General features: G+C 39.1%; 1 protein-coding gene across 3 annotated transcripts in view; it reads right to left on the bottom strand.

Annotated features, from left to right (window-relative positions):
- Positions 1-22998, bottom strand: part of USP6NL (USP6 N-terminal like) — a 115379-nt gene that overhangs the window by 42553 nt on the left and 49828 nt on the right. For all 3 annotated transcript variants that reach the window (XM_071424109.1, XM_071424107.1, XM_071424108.1), the window contains 2 exons: positions 19013-19086; positions 16531-16613 (listed from right to left, as the gene is read on the bottom strand). In XM_071424109.1, coding sequence (XP_071280210.1) covers positions 16531-16613; positions 19013-19086 — 157 coding nt within the window. The remainder of the gene's footprint in view (positions 1-16530; positions 16614-19012; positions 19087-22998) is intronic.

Here is a 22998-nt window from a genome sequence, read left to right as displayed (position 1 = left end):
GATATTATGAAAAAAAACCTCATACCACATCATTATAGCTTTCTACAGAGAAGCCATTAACCACCAGTGTTTGAAACCTGTATGCACTCTGAGCAAGGGTGACCTTGGTGAAGGCTGCAGTCAGTGTAAGAACACTCTGATGCAAAACACTTGAATTGAATTCAATCTCATTGCATTTATAAGATGCTGTTTCAGATTCAGATTTGAATAAAGAAATACAGAATGAAGAAATACATTTGAACCAGTTCATCTAATGGAAAAACTTGCTCCCATCAACACCTTCACAGACAAGTCAAACAACACACACAAGTCAACACACACACACCACAGACAAGTCAAATTTTCCAGTCCACAGCTCAGAAACTAATTTTAAAACCAAGACTGTTGCTTTTGAGCAGCATTTCAAAAAGCAGAATTCCTTCATTTAGAAGCACTTAACAAATATCTGAAAGTTTTCTTGCTGAATAACAACAGAATCAAAAAAACTCTTGATCAACATCTAACACACTAGAAACAACCTCTAGTCAGTATTATTTGTAAATGTTAACAAAACTATAGTATTGTGTTCTCATTTAACTAAATCAGCTGAAAGCAGGCCGTTTGTATGCCAAGTATCACCTAGAAATTCTAGAAAGTTTATTTGAAGTGGAAAGAAAAAGCAAAGGGGAAGAAACAATCCAATTTAATACAATCCACCTGGGGTGGTTGTTGTTTGCTTTGATGCACAAAGACTGCTAGGCCTTCTCACACCACTTAAAATTTCCAATTCCTCAGTGACAGTTGCAGGCCCTGCCCACCCTCCATGAGCCTCCCACAGCAGCCTGGTTCTCCCAGCCCTACGAGGTCACACCAGCAGCTGGCTGGAGACACACAACAATCTCTTTTTCTTTTTCTTCCAGTGCTGCCTGCAAGGCAAGGATCTGCCAGCTCTGCATCCCCGTGGATTCACAGTAGATTCAGCTCCTCTGCTGAACTGGTACCGCTTGACAGCTTCTCCTCACCCTGGCATGGAAGCTGATCACATGAAAGATGAATCAAATCTTATTTTTCACAAAGGAAGAATGAGTTCTAGTGATTTATTAAGGAATTGCTCTCTGCTAATTTTGCGAGTTATCATCAATGTTACAGAGAAAAGGCATGGCTGAACTCCTGAGCAGGAAAAGGCTGCCCCCATGTCCTGTCCTGCTCATTATTTTTTTGAGCTGCTACACTGACATTCCACAGCAGCACATTAAGGCAGCCCCCTGTTTTTATTCCCCAGGATGCTGCTGAGGCCCTGGCAAACAGCACAGCAGCCAAATGAATGGCCAGGGGCTGCTCTGTAACTCACTGGACAGGCAGGAGCTCCTGGCAATCTCCCTCTCCGTGAACAGCATAGCATCAACTATGCCCCTATCCTCACATGTATAAACATTAAAATCTACCCTGCAAGGACTGAAGGGAAAGCAGTGCAGGCACACATACTCTCTCAAAGCCCCTAAAGGTAGTACTTTAAATAAATATATTTCCATTTAATGTGTTTTCTATGCAGAAACCTTAGAGATTTTCTTTTATTAGGTAGAATCAGACACAAAATCAATTAATGTCTATGCATCTGTTATTTTATTGTACCTTCTCTTTTTCCTTTATAATGATGCATCGTTTCCTTCCTTCCCCAGCCAAGCCAATCTAATATTGTTACACCTTAATTATTTCTTAAAAAAATGAATCTTCTCCAACCATTCCCAGTCTGTTTAAACTTGCATTTCTCCATGGTTTTTATCTGCATACTTCACCAAACAATAAAGGGAAATAGTGAACAGTATTCACATAATATTGCTATATCCTGCCCTAGGATGACTTTTTCCTTAATAGCTGAAGTAATACTCATTTAGGGGATCCAGAGAGAACAGATCTGATTAACATAATTAGCTGGGAACCATACAATCCAGGATATCCAAGAGAGGAGTCAGAGGGATACTTTTAACTGAAGCCATGAAAATAAGGTTTCACTTAGCAGAAATGAATCTTAACACTGCTGTCCCCACTAAATAAAATCGGAATAGGTAAAGTCAGCTGTTGAATGAGCCAGGAATTAACAATCATTACACCTGGTCTATGAAGACAAGAGCTCCCAACTGCAGCCAGGTGGGACCCCAACAGCAGCTCAGGGCTCTCTGCCTGTCACTGCCAAGCAGCTCTGCAGCCACAGCACTAAAAAAAAAAGGCTGAAGATCTCCTCTCCAGGTCTGGGAGCTGCAAGATCAAATCCCAAATATAGTGAGGTGCCTGATGGTCACCCTACTGCCAGGTTCCTCAAAGACGTCTCACTGGAAGAAAGCAAATTCTGGATTCCAAGCAAATACTGGATTCCAAGCAAATTCGGGATTCCAAGCAAATACTGGATTCCAAGCAAATACTGGATTCCAAGCAAATACTGGATTCCAAGGTCTGACTGGAATTCAGGATCTCCAGCCATGGCCCTCACTGGTGGTGATCTGCAGCACCAGCCCAAAGCCATCCTCTCATCTTTCAGTCTGGACTACTTGCACCTTCTGCTGAGTCTCGAAGGTCAAAGACAAGACTTCATTTATTAAACCTGATTGAAAGTGCCTTTTTTTATTATGTTGTAAGAGATGAATGGATCCTACATCTTTAACTCCACCACACTGGCTAACTCAGGTTTTCATGAATGTTTCAAGAACACTTTTTTTAAAAATGATGTCAAATGCATAATTGTCTGTCACTTCAGAACATCAAATATGCAGATCTATGGTTTTGACCATTACAGCATGTGTTGGAATTAGCCTCCTTGAGCAACAGTGGTAGTTGAAATAAATTGAAAAGTCTAAGACTTAACAAGCTTACAGTCCCCTACCCACCACTGCTGTTTAAATCAGTAATCTTTAAAGAGCACTTTGATGTATTTGTTCAATACAAACACAAGGAAAGACTTTCTTATATTAGACACTCAACAGATTTATTCTTTTCCTTCATTTGTATTTGAATCCCAAGTATGTTCCCTGCTGACTCAAATCACAGAATTTTCCTGTTTCTAGTTTGGCTTAAGTTTAAGAAATGTAAAGCCTCCTCTGTCCTTTGCAGCTTCAGTTGAGGAAGATATTTAGTGCAATAATCAAACTTGGTACACCAGTCACCCTAGAACTCCAAATTCCAGAGGATCAATTCATTACTTCACAGTTACAAGCTGGACAAGGCCTGACAACAAAATTTTCATTGGGGGGGAAAAAAAAGTGGCAAAATTTGACCACAATAAGACCAAAAATACTACAGAGCTTAATTGCCTGAAGAACTGTAATGTTCAAAATATTTTGGTATGTTATATTTTTATTTCTCAATTTCTATTTCAGAACTGGCCAGGGCACTGTGATGAACTTTGGGGCTTGTTATCATGAAATATTTGTGGGAATAACTGTGATACACACAAGTCATCTAATTAAAAAGTCAATTACATTCAATATTTCTGTATTACTGAACCCAGTGTGACACAGACATTAAAAAGGTTTAATCTTCACAATGCCTGCAAAGCAGTAGCTATGCAAAAGGTTTTCTCAAACTACTACTAAATTATTTTCTCATGCTCTCCTCTAAGTGCAAGAGCATCACCTTATAGCACTGTACAGAGTTTCATTTTAAATGAAAAGTATTTCAAAATCATATTTGGTGTCACATTTTCAATATAATCTGAGAGAAGTTTCTTGCAGAACACTGATCTTTATGGTCTCATTGAGTTAATCATGAAGAAACAAATGCTGTGCATTCAGCTTGTCATTTGTGACACTTCTAAGTGTTTAAATCCATGAGGAAAACATACTTGCTATTACCCAGGAGACTTATTTTGAAGGAAATATTTTAAATTTTTTTTCAAAACAGTCATTTGTATAATTTTGAAACCTTCATGATCAATAAATGTGAGGAAACATCCACAAAAACCATCAGTAAGGTATAAAACTCAAAACTACAAGTGTTGTGAGATGAATTTGTAAGAGTGATCATACACAGGTAAGGTATGAGAAGGGAAGAATTCACTTGACAGGTGTCTGAACACAAAGAGCTTTAGTACAAATGGAGTTGTCTTGCTATACAATATGAAACTCAGATTGCTGAGGTAACAACTTGCACCATTACAGTATCCAGATAGATCAGGAAAAAGTAAATCTTCCCAAACAGGTACAGTTTTAAATTGTGTGATTTGTCAGGAGTGAGTTGTAGGAGTCTATGGCTTTACTAGACACAAAAAAAATGAGTATATTCACACTGAGAAACCAATTCTACAGCAATAAACACACTAACAAGGTGCTCTACTAGGGCTGCCTCCCCCTCAGTGTCTGATGCATGGCACATAAAGCTGTCAAGGCAATATGGGGTATTATGGATATGTATAACAGGGATTGCCAACAGAATCACCTTCAAGGTAATTTGCAGAGGAATCCTGACTATGAATACTGCTTTAATCTTCCTGCTTTTCAAAGGAAATTAAAGCAAAAGTGTTAGTTTCAAAATCAATAATGTATGGAAAAGATTTCTGAAAATATTAAGGAGAAGGTAAGAAAGCTGTTGTTTTTCACAGATAAAATTCTATGGCTCACTTCCTTCTTTCTATCTCACAATGTACTTACAAACTCACAATTTTGACTGAGTCTGTCTCTCAAAATAATTGGAGCTCTGCTACTGTAATCATTCACTTGGAATTTTCACTGAACAACCTCTGCACAGTATGGGGGTAGTGACTACAGCAGATTAAAAAACAGCTTTCAGAAGTTTTGTTAAAATAAGCAAGCCAAAGCAATTAATTAACATATGGGATAAGCCAGTGTGACATTCCACAATATAATTATCAGGAAACATGCTGCAAGAAAGAATTTAATGCTGGCAAAAGGTTGGACCACATGTGATTTTGTGACTAGGTTTTATTTGCAATTATTATTTGTGGATTCTGTGGATGTTGCTGCCAATTTGCACAGCCCAGTGCCATGAACATGTAGCTCCTGTCCAGAAACTCTCAAGCAATGTGAACTGTAAGAGATGAGACAAAATAAAATTCAAGTTTTATCAAACTCAACTAAATCTCAAAATGGTGACTTTTTGGTAAAGTACTTGGCTGCTTGAAAGATGACTCTGTTAAGTTTTTATTGCCAATATGAAAAATTATCACAAAATTCATAGCAAAAAACATAGAACTGTATTTTCACTGCCAAATGCTAAAAATATGTGCTGTCCTCTCTTTTCAGTGGAAAGGTGGGTTCTACATGAAAACATGAAAGTTTCCCCAGCATGGAATCAGAACACCTTTGAGAAAATTTATAATCTGCTGAACTGAGCACATCACCATTTCTAGTGATTTTTGATGTCATTTTAATTGCACATAAATGAACATTGAGGTTAAAAATGTCTTCTCAGAATCAAGTATTTATAGAAAGATAAAAATTAGCCTAAGCTACCTTAAAACTCCCAAGAGTCTAAAAGGCAAATGAAAGAGAATGCCTTGCTTCTAATTTACATTTGATAAATGTCTAAAACAGCCAGGATTTTCTCCTTAAACACACAGCTCCTGTTTTGAAGTACTGCTCAAAGGTTCCTTCCTGTGCAGATCACTTCCACCAGAAATTAACAGCGATCCATGGTTTGCATGTTGGCAGCTTCATCTGCATTAAAATCCTTGTGCTATGCAAAGCATATTTGAACATTAATTCCCTAAGATGGTATTGTTCCAGCACTATATACTTGCTCACTGCTGAAGTTCAAAGCATTCTGTACCTACACTTGCTTCTTTGAGGAAATAACCTTCAGTGGTCTCCAATCCCATTCTGGTGGGTCCTTCACTGGGTCACGAGAAGCAGCATCCTTGCACTTCTAAAAACTGCCCCCCTTTTTAGCATCCTTCACAACCTGTGCCAGAGAAACACACTCTGGCCATTCCCTACATTCAGCTACTTTCATCTTCCGGAAATGCTAAATTTAGCAGGAAATAAATGAGGTAATAATGATTATGCTACATACTGATGTTTTAGAGCTTAAGCAGTAACTCAAAACCATTGCATATCTCTTTATGAATGTTGTATAAATTAAACCATATTAACATAGTCAATCATTTTTTTCAGTTCTGCTACCTAATAGCTCTTTTCATACAAGGAAGTACTTTATGAATTCCTAGTACACACTGGATAATCTTTTACTGAAATCAAGCAGCAGCAGCTGTTAACAAAAAAACACATTATTTGTCCTTAGTTGGCAGAATTATCCTGCAGCTTATTTTTGTGTTTGCCATCAAATCTGCAGGATTGCATTCACCTCATTTCCTTCTATATCTGCAGGGGATTGCTGAAGTGACAGCCTGGACTAACTCAGCTGAAAGAATGGATTTAAAATTCAAATTTCAACTCTAGTCCTAAGAATAAGCTTAGAATAAAGCTAAGCTAAAGAAAGGGGTAACACTGTGACAGAGATTTAGGAAAGAAAAAAAGACCATTCTGAATTACAGCAAATAACAACAGAACATTGCCTCCTTCCACATGATGACCATGCATGAAATGAAAGTGAGAGAAGAACCACACACTAGATCATCACAGTAACACAAGGGGAAAGGAAAGACAAAAAAACTAAAGAGAAGAACATCTTAAATACTGTTGCAAAAGAAATGAAATGCACAGTCCAAGTCACAGAAAAATTCATTGGTAACTTCTAGACAAGTAACTTCTAGGCACTTCCTCCTTCTGGTGGTCCCACCACTACATACACAAGTAATGTGCCAATATGTACAATTGCAAAGCTCACAGGTGACCAGCAGAGAGAAGGTCTGGCTCCTCTCCCTTTGCTACATCTGCTTTGGACAATTTTCATTAAACAGCTTTGAAAAAACAATCACTATTCCCCATCAGACTGACAAAGAATACTTGTTAAAACACCAAGTGTGAGAAAAAGTGAACAACAAAGGCACTGAAGATTTCCTTGTAGTGACCAAAACACCTTCTAAAGCAACACTTCTGACCACGTGCTCTTGCAAAAATAAGACCTCACTTTAAGGAAGCAAATACTGCAAACTGCCACAGACTGCTCATGCTTTTGGACACAAGCTCAAATGCATGCATGCAAAAATATTCACAACACAACCACCACCAAGAGTGCAGACAAATTCACAGAACAGTGTTCACTTTCACCATGGAAGCAGAGCTGAGTAAACTCAGTCAGAATGGACAGAACTAAGCAAATTTTACAGCAGGTCCAATGTATTCTTCCACTGTCAAGGATGTTTAAATAAAATTACCTATTTATCCTGGTCTGTGAACGAGCCTCACCACTTCACAACTGCATAGTAAGCAAGGATTCATTTCAACTTATCAGGAATTCCTTCACTGATAAATCAGTTAAGGAATGTGTGTTTGCTGTGTTTTCAAAACAGGTTTTGTCATACAGAAATGCAATTAAAATATTGTAAAAGCAGTTCCCCATGAAAGCATACAAAGAGAGAAAAAAAAAAAAAGGATTTGTCTAATGCTAGAAAGATGGACCTAAAAAAAGGCATTTTGAATCTCAATAACCAGCCCAAGAAAACTACCACTTCTCTCCAAAAATAAAGACAATATCTTCATAGTGTATTAGGGCAAAAGGAAAGAATGTTAAGTAGAGCTGAAATTTGCGTGTGCATTTTGTTGGGTTTTTTTTAACAGCAGTTCCTCAATATGATTAGCAATGAATATTCTGCAGCAAAATCAGTCAAGGCAAGTGTATCACATATTAGAAGGCAGAATCCATGGCACATAATACAAGATTCCAACGGAGAGAAGAGAATTCAGCAGTTCCCATGGTAAATCTTTATAATGCCTCATGAAAAATTCTAGACTATCAAAATGAGGCATATTTGTATATTGAGGAGAAAGAGAAACACAACTTTTCTCTAATAAGAGAGATCTGAACTTTTTTTAAAAGAAAGATTTGACTTTGGCAGCTGAAAGAGGCTGAGCTTGGCACAATTCTTCCCAAGGGAGGGAAGAGTTTAGCCACTCTCCTGACAAGAGGGTCTGACCCTGTCTGACAAAGCACTGAGAAGAAAATGACAGCAAGTCCCTGCTGAATGACCAGCATAAATAAAATGCAGTAAGACTGACATTTATAATTGCACTGTTAAGAATAAATGTTTCATTGCTATTTCAGCACATCACCACATCACTTAACATGTTTGGCAATATTTACTGTGCCTAGAAAATTAAGAATCATGGTTCCATGTCATTATAAACAGTAACTTTGCAACTCTTCTCATAGCCTTGGAGCTCTTTCCTTGAACTCTGATGCACAGATTTCATGGCCTTAAAAGGAAATGGCTTTAAACTGAGACAAAAGAGATTAGATTAGATATTAGAACAAAAAAATTCACTTTTAGGGTGGTCAGGTGTCTGGTTGGGTGTCTGTGTCTGCCCAGACACACGTAGGGTGGTTCTGGGGCGGCCCAGCTTCCAAGGACAAGTCTGGACTCTCCAGTTTTTTGGTCTTCAGATTGTTTATTATTTCTTGTCTACAGAATTTTCTTTCTGCCCAGCAGAGGTCTGATCTGCAAGGCAGCCAAGGGCACTCTGACCACCCACGGGGCAGTCGTGCGTTTTTGTACTAAAAACTACGTACATCATATTTACCTTTATTTCCCAATACCTTTCACCCATGAGGGCAAGTGCACCTTCACCATGGACCAATCCCCAAGTGCCAACATCACCACAGAAAATGGAAGACAAGAAGAAGAAAGAAGGAGGATGAGACACACCCTGATCCCTCCATCTTGTCTCCATAACCCCCCTGTACCAAAAACCCTAAAATCTCTATTTCGCCCTATAAATATATCCTTCTTGCACCATTCACTCCCAAGTGACTCTCATGTCCTCAAACAGGTGGCACATCCCTAGAGGGATGGGAGTCAAGCCACCAGACGCTCCTGGCAGCATTCCAGGGTTTCCAAGCCCCCCAAGGGTTCTCTGGGTAACTCTGGACATCCAGAGGGATGTGCTGAGTTCCCACAGTCAGGCACTGTAACAGGTTGCTCAGGGAGGTGGTGGAGTCACCATCCCTGGAGGTGTTTAAGAGGCTTCTGGATCTGGCACTGGGTGATGTGGTTTAGTGGTTATGGGGTTACAGTGATGGTGCTGGGTCAACTGCTTGTCTCTTTCAACCTTGATTCCATGACTCTCCTACTAAAACTTGGAAATTACAATTATATAAAATCCCTATTTTTTTTTTTGAATGCCACTTTATTATTACCAAATTACATCAACCATGTTTCTTTCTGTCTATTACCCAGAATCTCAGCATAACTTCTTTTGCTGCCAAGAACCCTCAGAGACCTGTCCTCACAGTTTTATCAGGAGAGAATTCACTCATGTACCCACCCAAATCAGCAGGGAGAGCTGTGCAAGAATTATTGCTCTTGGCCATGTGGTTCAACAGGCACACAGGAGAAAACACTAAGGAATGCACAGAGAATACTTCAGAGACAAGGACTATTTTCCAGCAAGGCTACATACAAATTACCAAGAAATAGAATCCAAGAGGGGATAACTGGTTGCTCACCCTGTTAAAAAGTTCAGGGTAAAATAATAATACTGAAGGGAAAAAAAAAATCAATAGCTTCATTTGGAGATATTTAATGGAGTATCTCATTCCTTGACTGAGCTCCCAGTTTCTTTGCTCCCCTAACTCATTTTTGGAGCATGCTGTAGGAATGCATTGGAGCTAATAAAAATGCACTATGTTTTCTAAAGAGTGAAGTTTGATGGAAAAGAGCAGGTAGGTCTCATGTCAGCAAAAGAAAGAATGAATTCTGCTATTCGAAAAGTGCCTCTGGCAATGTGATAATCTCCATCATTAGCAAACTATTCTCAAAGCCTGGTCTCTGCTTTAACAGGCTCGTGGGATAAAGAATAAGGGTATGAGTCACATTCTCAGCTGCTGTGAATTAGTACAATTCCACCAGAATCAGCACAGAGCTACTGTAAGTGTAACACAAGAATCTAACCCAAATTTTGGAGAGACTCTCATGAATGGGGTGAGGGGCAGACCACATCTGTATTTTCTACCACTAGTACTTCTATTGTACCACTCAAGTCTTCAGGGATAAAAACCCACTTGAACAACCTTGCAAAATAAACCTTCAATCTGCCCAGTCTCACTGTGCTAATCCTGGAATATTCATCACCATAACAGCATCTGCCACACTAAATATATATCCCAGTTTCCATTTACTGAGCAGGTAATAAAAGGAAAAACATGTGTAAAGTGAATCATCCAAGTCAGATCATAAATTGTAACAATGTAAGTTATTGCTATAAGATAACAAGTATTAATAGAAGTTAACACAAACCTTAATAATAACAAGGTCTGCAAAGAACTGATATGGTGCAGGCTGAAGAAATAAAAGTACTCTGATTTTTTGAATGATGTCATGTCTGCTATGATTTTCACAGCTCATCACCAAAACTTACCAGAACAATTCTGTTGCTGGCATTCATTGGGGAACAATGGAAAGAAGAAAGTTTTTGGAAAGTTGCAGTAAGTAAATTGCAGTTTCTTCTGTTATTTCTATTTCATAACTATTAATGTCTGAACACTTAAAACACTTTCGACACTAAAACACTTTCTACTTTCTGAAAATCTTCTTAGCTTTACTATTTCCCACAAGTATTTAGGTCAGAATCTGTATTTCCCAATGAAGAGTAGTAAAATTTGGACTTGAGCTGTACCTGCCCCAAATTGCAAAAACGAATATTCTTTTTGTTTTTCTTAGAAAAGCAAAACTGTGATCTTGAACTGTTTTCTTGTAAAAGAAAACAGAAAACCTCCTTCTCAGTTCTCAGCTGGGTGGTATACAGAGAGAGAAATATAAAAGAATCATCCAGAATATACACACACAAGGATGCTTTAAAAGACCAGATAACATAAATCCTAATTTACAGCTAAAAATGAAAAGTGCGGGACATTTTAATTTTTAAAATTATTTTTGATCGGTCCCCAGATGACTGAAAGACTGAAATCTGTGGTTCCAACAGGTACCAAAACAAATTAACCTGGCTGATGTTTCTTCTTCAGAGGGATGCTGTTCAATGCTTTTCAAATTTCAGTACAAAGCCCCTCAGGACCTGGAGTGCATTGAGCAGGGCTATGTTGGTGATGCTGCTCAGATTTGCTCAAATTTTAGCTTTCTGTGCCATTCTAGGAAAACACTGAGGCCATTTGGCTTATCCTGCTCTGACTTTTGGCCTGGTGTGGAAAGGGCCCAAAGAGGATCAGCTCTTTCAACTGGTGTTGACCTTTACAGTTGCAAAATGCTGTTCTCAGCTTCTCCCCTACTTCAGGATCACGGACAAACTTTGGGCTGTTTTGCAAACTTCAGTCAGCCAATGCTCTTGAGACCATTCAACCTTAACATTATGTGGGGCAGGGAATCAAGTTATTTGGTCCTTGTAGTTAACTGGAGAGTTTAAAAAAAAATAAAGACAAGGATATATTAATGAAAAATACATTTTTAGTTTAGGTATGTGCTTCAACGACAGTCAAAGCTTAAATACTTATTTAGTTATAAAAACACTGTCATTTGAATTTCTTGCTTTCTTTTACTGTCTTAAGACCTCCAATAATTTTTAGCTATAAAAATAACTCATAAAATTGTCATTTCTAAATAGACAAATCAATATGGACATTACATAAACTGTCAGTTTAAAGAAATAAAACACCTTTTAAAACATTCCTAGTTGTAGTAGGGAACTTGTTATCACCCAAGGAATAAGGTATTTATTTTAGTAACTTTTTTATCAATTCCAAAGCAGCACCAAATCAACTAACTAATTCCAGGAGGGGGAAGGGGGAATTCCCAGATCCTGAGGCATTACTGGAATGCCTGCTATGAGCTTCAAGACACTCAGAAACTCCTCCAGGTTTTCTTTTTCCCTGAATTTACTCCCTTATCAATGACTGCTGATAGAAAAAATGCAAATAGAACTTATCTACAAGGTAAAGAAAAGGGCTGGTGAAAGAACAGTCCACACTGAAAATACTGAGGACATTTTAATTTAAACTTAGCCAGGTTCCAAGATAGGATAGAGAGGAACTGCTTTTTTGTGGGGTGCAGGGTCAACGTTCATACAATGCTGACCAAAAAGATCCAACATATCCAACAAGGGGGCGGGGGGGAAAAAAGGAAAAGTTGAGCAAACAAACCCCTGATTTTTTAGGAATACCAAGCACATTCCGCCTTTTTCATTTCCAAAATCAGCTTCAACAGTTTTTGTTATGACTATCTGTGAAGAGATCTTAGGCATTTCTCCCATTCCTAAAATACTTGATTGCAGAATCATCTATTACAGGCTAAGCCTTCTCTGAGCCCTGTGGAGTCCCCAGAGAGGGGCTGGGCTTCCATCAGCTCAAAGCCTCCATCTCCTGCACCTTCTAGAAAAAAACATCCCATCTTATCAAAACACTGGCACACTGTACATACAGACACTGGTGCTGGACTTCAGAGGGAAAAATGTTCATTTTCAAATTGAATGGCACTTTTCACATCAGCCTGACTGCTCAGCAGTCCTGCACTGTCATGTGGAATCAGCAGCAGGATTTTTACTGGAAAACAAATTGCATTGAATAAGGACCATGCCTGAGGCTTTTCTGGGAAGGGATATTCCTGCCCTCTTTTTTTTTTTAATATTTTTAGGTTTATTGGTAACCACATTGGGCTTCTATAAAATATACTGGTCTGCTCTGTCAATTCTCATGGTCATGACTAAGACAAGCTCTGAGACATAGGATTCTCTGAAAGAAACATTACAAAAGTGAAGGTTCTTTTTCTTTTAATAGGCTATTCCATGTTATATGAATATTTATTTAATTGATGTATTAATTCAATATACTACTCCATATATACCATGTATATCAGGTGACACATAAACCATGTATATCTGTATTAATTAAGAGGAACAATATTAATTGGAAGAGAGAAGAGACTCATGGAAGGGGATGTTGAGAATGTGGCTGGAGGGGGAGAAACACCATGTCAGGGTGGGGGAAGACATGTAAGACACAAAGAGCAGAAGGAGAAAATAAGAAAGAAACCAGGAGCAGCAGAAAGAAGTCCTCATGTGCAGGAGCTCCTGCACTGCCTGCACCCCACCAAAGGAACTGGGGTGATCCAAGGCTAACCCAGGACAAAAAGCAAGGGAAGCTTGTCCTGGAGGCACAGGGGAGACAGGTGTTTCCTCTAGGGGCCTAACACAGGGCTATGGTTTGGAGTGTTCTACCCAGCACCCAAGCCAGCAGTCAGAATGTCATGTTACCTGGCAGTAAACTATGAGAAATTCTTCAAGTTGTGTCTGGTTTGCCTGCAACACCCCATGGCTTAAATAAACCACAAGCCACCACTTCCCTATAGCCTTGCAACAACAGTAGCTGGTAAAGGCCAAATTTTCTGTAATTTAGCTAATAAGGAGAGCTTCACTCTTCTCTTCCTGGTTCCTGCATGCCTCTACTGTACAATTTATGTTTGCAGTAGAGTAGCTCAGAACTGCTACAGTTTAGTCAGTGCCACTGAACAAACTCCTCCTAGCTGCATTTTGTTTTGCACACTCTGCTGTTAAGCATCTCAAGAGACAGTCCCCTTGGGCTCCCCACAGGTTATTTCACAGCTTTAGCTCTGCTGGAAACCTTCTTCCTACATCCAACTTCCCCCTAAAACTTCCCTTTATTCACTTCAAATAAGTCTCATTATTATAATGCTCTGCTACTTCTCACTGAATACACTTTCTTGTTCCCTAAATTCATTAAGTATTAACTCAGCTATTTTTTTGTTTTAAATAGCAATATTAATAATCTGTCCACACCATTTTCCTTTTAATATCCAAAGTTAACTAGAACATTCACATTCATTTGCAGAACTGAAAAATAAAGTACTGCAGCAAACAAATTAAATTGTGTTCTGAAGGCAGCAGCTACTAAAAATTTAGGACAATATTGGGTAAAGATGGACCTAACTCCTGTAAACAGTAAATACTACATCACTTAGAATTGAACAAAGATGCCAGATACCTCAACTGAGGGTCTTATACACAGGTTTAAGCGACATATTTTACTTCAAGGGAAATGTTTTATCTGTTTCCAACCACAACCCAATTTCTCCTCTGGTAAATAAAAAGTCACCTTCCCTCTCAGTCCTCTCTGAGGAAAACCTGAGCCCACTTCTACTGGTATGGCAAGAAGATAATAGCAGGGTTAAGTCTTCAGGTGGCTCAAGTTTACAAATTCCCAGTTTAACACACAAAGAAGGACACTGGGACAACACATAGACCAAATTTACTCTTGAAATGTCTCTACATTCTCCCATATTCTACCCAGTGGCAAGTTACACATGAAGCCTGAGTGCTTCATTCCCTCAAAATTATCTTTTCTGCCCTATCAACAATCAGCTGAACTTTGAATGGCCCCTTCACAGAGCCAAGGAAAGCTGCAAACAGGACACAGACCAGGAAAAATAGAAAACCACTGATAGCAATCAAAGCCTATTGTACTTGAGAAAACAAGCCCTTATTTTGTATCAGGTTCCTCACACCCAGCACCCTCCTGACACAAAAGACACCTCTCTTAGTATTTTAAGATGTCAATATAAACAAGATTACAAATCCCTGTAGACCTTAACAATGACACTTTAAGTTTGGTACTGCCCCAGATTTTGTTTTCAGTGTGCATCAGCCTGCTAATTTACACTGTAAACACCTGAGAGATTGTAGGGAATTATGGCTCTCAGGGATGACAAACTTTTGAGGGTTTTGGTACATCCTGCTGCATTTCAAATCTCATAGAACAGGAGTTTCTTTCTGTCACAGCAGGCCCAGTATGACAGCACACATGACCCAGACCATAGTTAAAATCTATAGTGCAATATAAATTGCCATTTCAGGGACAGACAGTTGATTTGTTTATCCTAATTATATTTCTTCTATTAGAAGAGATTTTTCTTCACAGGAAAATAAAAACATCATTTGCAACACATTGAATTTCTCTTAAGCAATCACAAAGCCTTGAGAGCACTCCCTGGTGAAATCTGCCCTGTAACAAGACATGGATAAGCTACAAATAGGCACAATTAGTGAAGAGATTATCTGCATACACTGTTAACCTGTACAGTCTTTATGTAATTTAAATCTTTCAGCTTTCATCCCTTGAAGCTGACTATATAGAGAATTTATTCTGTGTTGGTGAGTAAAGATGTTCCTGGGCAAGAGGAACATCTGGGGTAATGACTGAACAGCAGCAGCAAGTGGAGAGCACTTGAGGAATAACCTTCTACACCTGACACATAAAAATGGAAATATCACAATGCAGGTAACAGGAAAAGTTCAGGAGGCAGAGGTGAACCCTGCAGTGGCTTCCATTACCTCTGCCCCAGCAATAAAATAACTCTGACATCCATTAGGAATGCTACAACTGCAGGCACGTGGTGCTGCAGCTGGGCTTTCCCAACACAAGGACCCCTTTGTGTGAAACACATCTCTGGGAATGTCACACAGCAAATAACTCACCCCAGTGAAGCACAAGCAGTCTGCAGGTAAAGATGACTTTTAGCTCACATAGCTTGTAAAAACAATAATATTGCAAAAAGGAAACAGGAGAAGGAAAAAATGTCCCCCAAAAAACAGAACATAAACATCCCCCTTCCCAATACTATGAATTACATAGGTATTACTAAGTTTTCCACTTATCACTGATTTTTCTGGATTTGAACTGCATTTCATGTATTCAAACAAAAATGCCAAACACCAAGAACCCTAGAGAGTCCTAATATCATCAAAAGTAGCAAGTCAGCTTGTGTTCAGTTTGTGCAAGCTGGATATTTACATCTGCCAACCACAAAAAGCCTAATACAATGTAATACTCTAATCTTCTATTTGCCAAAAAGGAACAGATTATGTTACAAAGGAGGCACCTGTAGGGGAACTGCACGTGGCCTCTGGCATTTTCTGACTTAAAGCTGATTCAATATTAGGTCCCAAATCAGCAGAGATTTCAGTAAGGAGAAAAAAAAAATACATGAAGCCAAAAGATACTAATCTTTTATGGACTGAGATACACTTTTGCTCATATACAACCATTGAGTAACCTTAATGTGTTGGAATCTTTTTAAAATTAAACATTTTAACAATATTTTTATAAATCCTTCCAAGAACTTCAAGTTTGTTTACATCCAACTAAGTTATTCACAACCAAAATTTATCTTCAATTCAGCTTGGAATATGTTTTTTGTAAACTATCAATTTTCATTCCCTAATAAAATATTTTAAAACATTTCACTCCCTATGCAAGATCAAATTACAGAAATAAAAACCCAGATAGAAACTGAATTGAAAAGCACAGTGAAAGATTATCCAGCAGTAACACTTACACAGCAGCTTCCAAAATATCTGTTAAAGGCATAATAATACTTTCACCAAATAGGTAATGCAATAAAGAGCCTGAATACTCATAGTAGCAAACTTTTAATCTTATTTTCTTTACAATCTTGCTACTTACTGTAGAAAGCCAAATCTATCTGTGACTTTGTAAAGATGGTAGTCAGCATCTTCCCACGGCTCAATCTGAGCACCCTCACGTCCCTAAGGGGAAAGGAAAAAACAAAAAGCCAAATTCTATTTTATGACACAATAATAAAGACACATAAGGGAGCATTCACCCACTGAAAGCATAACCTTTGGGACACTTTGGGACATGGTGGCAGGAGGTTAGAGGAGGAGAACACCAGTCCTAACCAACCAAGAAGAAAGAGAGCAGAACACCCATCCCAGCCCTTACAAACAATATTTTCATCACAGGAAATCTCTCTTGGTCACTGCTATACACAAAATACATTTCAGCCAGAGTCACAGTAATCCCACACCTGCTGGTAAACTCCACAATAATGCATCAAGGTCTCCAGAATGCCCTCTACTCATTTCCCAAGTCCATTTTTCCTGAACAATCCCCTGCAAGAGCACATCCTGCAGACACAGTCCATGCTGACTTGCAGCAGCTGTCAATGCAGCACTGAGTTTCCCCTCAATTATGCATTCATGCACGTCCCATTCCTGCTCTCCAATTGCCAATCTTGCAAAGGCTCGCAGAAGTTGAACCACATTTCAGCTCTACCTGCTTCTGGTGTGGGCTATGCACAGGTTACTGCTGTGAAATCAGGCCCCCACTCAGAACACAAAGAGAATTGGGTTTGTGTGGCCTGGGTTTAGTAGCAGGGGGCTCCAGGGGCAGTTTCTTGAGAAGCTGCTGGAAGCCTCCTCCACATCCAACAGAGAAAGCCAGCTCCAGTATGGACCTGCCACTGGCCATGGCCCAGGCCACACTGGAGCAGGTGTGGTGGGGACCTGTGACCCCATGGGGGACCCATGCTGGAGCTCCTGTGCCTCAAGGACTGACCCTGATGGAGGGACCAGTGCTGGAGCAGCCCATGAAGAACTGCAGCCCTTGGGAAGGACCCATCCTGAAGAGTTCATGGAGAACTTCAGCCTATGGGAGGGATATCCCCACTGGAGAAAGGGAAGAGTCAAACCCTCAAGCAGGAAGGATGTCACAGACATGTTTTATGAAAAATCTTTTCCTTAGGATTTTTCCTCCTGAGAAGCTGAGAGGCCTCAGGAACAAAATGTAACCAATGGTTATCTGCTGCTGTGGAATGCAACAGGTGCATCTGTGGTTGGTCTCATGTGGTTGTTTCTAATTAATGGCCAATCACAGCCCAGCTGTCCAGACTGTCTCAGTCAGTCACAAGCCTTTGTTATCATTCTTTTTCTATTCTTAGGCAGCCTTCTGATGAAATCCTTTCTTCTATTCTTTTAGTATAGTTTTAATGTAATATATATCATAAAATAATAAATCAAGCCTTCTGAAACATGGAGTCAGATCCTCATCTCTTCCCTCATCCTGGGACCCCTGTGAACACCACCACAGGAGGAGTCACAGAAACAACATGGGATGAACTGACCACAGCCCCCATTCCCCATCCTCCTGCACTGCTCAGATGGAGGAGGTAGAGAAAACTGGGAGCAAAGCTAAGCCCAGGAAGAAGGGAGAGTTGGGGAGAAAATGTTTTTGATCCAGTGTTTATTTTATTATTGTCCTGCTCTGATTTGATTGGTAATAAATTAAACTGATTTCCTCAACTCAGGTCTGCTTTGCCCATGACAGTCACTGGTGAAGGATCTGTTCCTGCCTTTATCTCAACTCATGAGCCTTCTGTTCCATTTTCTCTCCCCTGCCCAGCTGAGGTGGCAGTGACTGAGCAGCTTTGAGCAGCAGCTGGTGTCAGCCTGCCACACACAAGCAGGTTTTTCCTCAGTCCAAGGTGAGCCACTCATTTACTGCACAGTGTGCAGATCACCAGCACATAAAACATTCCATGAACTCCACAAACAAGGCTACTGCTCTGTACTCCAGGGACACTTAGAAAGTCCATAAGTGGTACAAAAATACCTGACTACTATGTAAGCATTCTAGGCACAGTCTGTGCCAGGCTTTTCCTGACAAGGGGTCCAAGAACAAACAGGGTATGACCAGGGCATTTCTTTAGCTCCCCACTACAAGAGGAAAAACAATACAGCTCACTCATCTTTTACTTCTTCTGCTATGATTTCAGTGTTTGTACCACCATAACAAAAGATTAAATAAATAAAAAGTAAAATCAGAGTCCTCCTAATCTCACAGATACACTGAGCATCCTCAAACACCCCACTTTCACTACTTCTAATACAATACACTCCCTGAAATAGTCCCAAAGGAACCTGCTATGCACCTGAAAAATGAGTTGATTGAGTCATTATCCAGAATATCCCCCATGGAGAAAGAGTTTAATTCACCCACAGAGGCCAGTGTATCATTAAACACCAGATTAGTACTCAACAGAATATTTTAAACAACAGCTAGCTGGAATCATGATTCACTTTTTAAACAGACATATTATGAAGATTCATTATAAAATGTCTTTTAAATGACTAAAAAGTTGACTTACTCTGTCATACTTGGCAACTATCTCTGCTCGTTCCTGGGCAAGTTTGATAGCAGCATCCTGCTCAGCATCTGCACCTGTAGAGGAATTAAAATCATGTAGTTCAGATTTTCTCCCTTGTGAAAAAAGAACTGCAGCAAAATACTTGGAAAATCAACTTCAGGGAGACTACTTCAATAGAGAAATGCCAAAACTATTGTGTCAAAGCAAAATATGACCTTGGTATATGTCTTGAATACTGCTCAAAGCAAAGTACAGGCACTGCACAGTATCTTAATTGCTAAGTTTAGAATATTTCTGATTTTCCACCAATGTAGATATAAAACACAGTAAAAAAATAATGCTGTGCAACCCACAAACTGAAAAACTGAAGAAAGTACTAAAGGCCACTAACTGGCAGTTCCACAAACATTCTAATAGTCAAAGAAAGCTGAAACATTCACTATTGGTTTAAAACAAAATTGTGAAGTATTTACAGGATTTGTAGAGATCTTGGAATACTGAAGAAATACTGCATGGTTTCTTAGAAATAGCCTACAACTTATTTCTCAGAAAACAGGGAAGGATGTCATTACAGTGTCAGAACTGCAACTTGGGCAACCCAGAGCTGGAATAAGTGTAAGGATATGACAACAGGAAGGTTGACAGGCAGAAACAAAAAAAAACCAGTGTGTGAGTAAGCACTGGACATGAGGACACTGCAGATGCAGCATTTACTACATGAGTGGAGTTCAAGTTTTGCTCAGTCCTGTTCCCTGAGCAGAAACCATCTCTAGGACATAGACAGGAACAGAGAGCACCAAGAAAGGAAAAGTTGTTATTCTGAATATCCAACAACAGAATGTACTTCAATATCCCAAATATAATTATATCAAACCCATGAGGTAAATCAGCTTTAATTAATAAGTTTGTGAAAGATTCAAACATTGAATTTTTTTTGATTATTAAAAAGCAATGAACTTCAGATAAAACAAGGCTTGAAAAGATTTAAAATATATTTCAATCTAACACTTATGAAAATAACTCCAAGCATGTGGGGTTTTTTTCACTATCTAGTTCATGGCAACATAATGAACTTTAGGAATTGTACATACCAACCATCTGGGCCATGAAATAGAAAAACAGATTACGTCGTACAGTTTCTATCATATGACATTAACACAATTATTTGTTCAAACCTAGTGTTTCTTTAATAAAGGTTACCTACATATTCCTCAACATTTAGACAAGAAGTTGTGCCAAGGAGGCCTTTTAAGCCATCTGTTAGAGATTTACCATGGTCTCTGCTTGTTTTCACTCCACCTTTCCCCAGGGGAACACTAAGAGAACCTCAGTATGACCCACCAGAGACACAAGCACCAGCATTTAGACAACAGCACTGCCTGTCCCAAGCTTCCTAAGGGAAGGTCTGGCTGCTTCTTCAAAGCTTTCATTTATGATCCCCAGAAGTCACACTTGCTTACCCTCACCTGGCCCCCTTTGTCACCATCATTGGCCAATCACATTATTCTTGTTTATTAAGAATACACAGAGCTCTCTCATTTTCTCCAGTGTGCAGCAGAAGCAGGACACGTATATTTACACAGTTATTTGAGGGAGAAAAAAAAAATAATTGAATCTGCTATATTTGGAAGCTTCACATCTCTAAGCTACAAGACTGACAAATCATTTCCTCCCTGTAAGATAAGGGGTGAGTAGAATAATTTCATATTGCTCATACTTTGGTGTGTCCTGTGCTTTGGTGCTGGATCCTTTATTCCCAAGCTGAAAGGGGACTCAAGACACGAAGCAGTTGGGTCTCAGGTTTGCTTTTCTCTGACACAGCTTTACAGCCACTGCAGGGCTCTGCCACCCTGGCTGCCCATGGAGCTCTGAGCAAGACACAGCTCCCAGAGCCCCTCCCCAGCCCTGTCACAGCCAGGGGCACAGACACAACCTCACACCACTGCCAGGGCATTCCAGCACTCCCCAGCACAGTTACAACAATCTGGTTCCTAATCTTTACTAGGGGACACAGAGTGTCTGCTGAACTGACAATGCCCACTAAAGCTACCAAACCAACACTGACAAAAAGCAGTGGATGAACCCTGGGTTTACTTTCAAAGTGAGAAGATAAAGGAATTGTAACCAAAATTAAATTGTGTTTCCTTCTGTAAAACAGATCTGTGCTTACAGCAAGTCTTTACAGAAGACTAATTATGAGTTTTTAAAAAATAAACTTTTAGCTTCCTTAGAAACCTGACATTCCTTCAGGAACTTCAAGTACTGATTGACCCAAATCTCCACTTCTCCAATGGACAGCTGTGGGGAAAAGTTCCCTTGTTTAAACTTTAAAGCTCACCTGCTGCTGAGCTTCAAGAAATAGATTAAAAGGATCCTTATCAATCATTTCCAAGTAGAAGAGATTAGATTTGAGAAAGAGTGAAAGAGTGTGGCTGAATATAAGCAGACAATATTGTACACAGTAGTCAATACATTCACATAGTATGTAGCTGATATATTTTTTGAACAGAACTAAAAATGGTTTCTATTTTTATTTTAAAATTTGGTCAAAAGGACACACATAGATCTTCAAAAACACAGACAGAATAACAGTGTAAGCTGAAAAAAGTTTAAACCTTTGCTTAAGAGAATGCCAAACTGTATTTGCACCAGAAAGCAAGTTCCTGATTTATGCTGAAAACGTGGCCATGGCTTCCCATGCCTTCCTCTGCATAAGCAATGTGTGAATCAAAGTTTGGCATGTCTGTGTCTCATGACAATTCAATTACATTTAGTGTGTAAATTATCATATTCATTGCCTTTAAAGTAATCCTCTTTGCTTTCTGCCAGAATCATCTTAACCTTCCAGCTGCACTGAGATAGTTCAATGTTTCTTTAATCCATCCATTCTGAAAACCCAGAAAACAGCTTGAGATGGGGGCAAGAGCTTTTATTTTGGGAGATAAGCATTAAACATGATTTTTCTTATAAGAGGAAACTTTAAATACCTCCAACTTAGAAATTACACATTGATTCCTGATAAAGTAAAAGCTAAATATGGGAACAAGAAAAATTCTTTGGCACAAAAATGCATCTCTATGAAATTGAAGACAAATAACTGGTATTCTAAAGTCTTATCAGTTTTGTTCAGTGTTATCTCAGTGAAAGCAGTTCAAGATATGATACAAGTATGATTAAATTTACTAATTAAAAGTTAGCATTACAGATTATACAGGAAACAATGCCATCTCAAATGAGGTCAACATTAATATATAGTCAATTAATTAGTACAGAGAACTGATTTGAACTAAAAAATGGTGAAATATATTAGCAATGACCTGATGGTAAATTCTATCAACAGTGGTATGCTAAACAGCACTTTCAAGTCCCCCCTAAAATCAGACAGGCTTACAAGGTACAAGCAGCTAAAATCCTGCCCAGCATCAATCATAGCCTGACAGGTTGGAAGGGACCTCAAGGACCATCTGGTCCAAGCTTTCTTGGCCAAAGCACAGTCTAGACAAGACTGTCCAACACCCAGTTCAGCTGAATCTTAGAGCTGTCCAGCCTTGGGGAATCTACCACTGCCCTGGAGAGATTATTCCAATGTCTGTTTTCATTGTGAAAATTTCCAAGTGTCCTGAATCTCCTCAGGAGTAACAGACATAACGCAAACTAAAAATATATAACATTATGCTCTTTTAATGAATGCTTAAACTTAAACTTAACTGGAAGACACTAACTGACTAAGTGACATTTAACAGCAAAACAACAAATCCAAGTAAAAATAAACACTAGTGAAAAAAAAAAAGGTTGTAGCCTACACATAGATGTAAAAATTAAATCCTGAATTTTACTGAAACTTCTCAAGGATAGAGATTTTTGCAAGAAACAGAGATGTGGTTTCATGATCTGATGAAACTAAAAAAAAAAAAAAATCCTCCTTTACTCTTGCTTTCATGGCATCTTCTCTCTTCTGTTCCACATGGATGAAGAGTAGCTGTGGA

The sequence above is a fragment of the Agelaius tricolor genome, unplaced genomic scaffold, assembly GCF_023055355.1.
Source record: "Agelaius tricolor isolate 1412-34295 unplaced genomic scaffold, bAgeTri1.0.p SCAF_3, whole genome shotgun sequence".
In the NCBI taxonomy this organism is placed as follows: domain Eukaryota; kingdom Metazoa; phylum Chordata; class Aves; order Passeriformes; family Icteridae; genus Agelaius; species Agelaius tricolor.
Note: the sequence above shows the minus strand (reverse complement) of the source record. Positions and strands in the feature narration are given on the sequence as shown.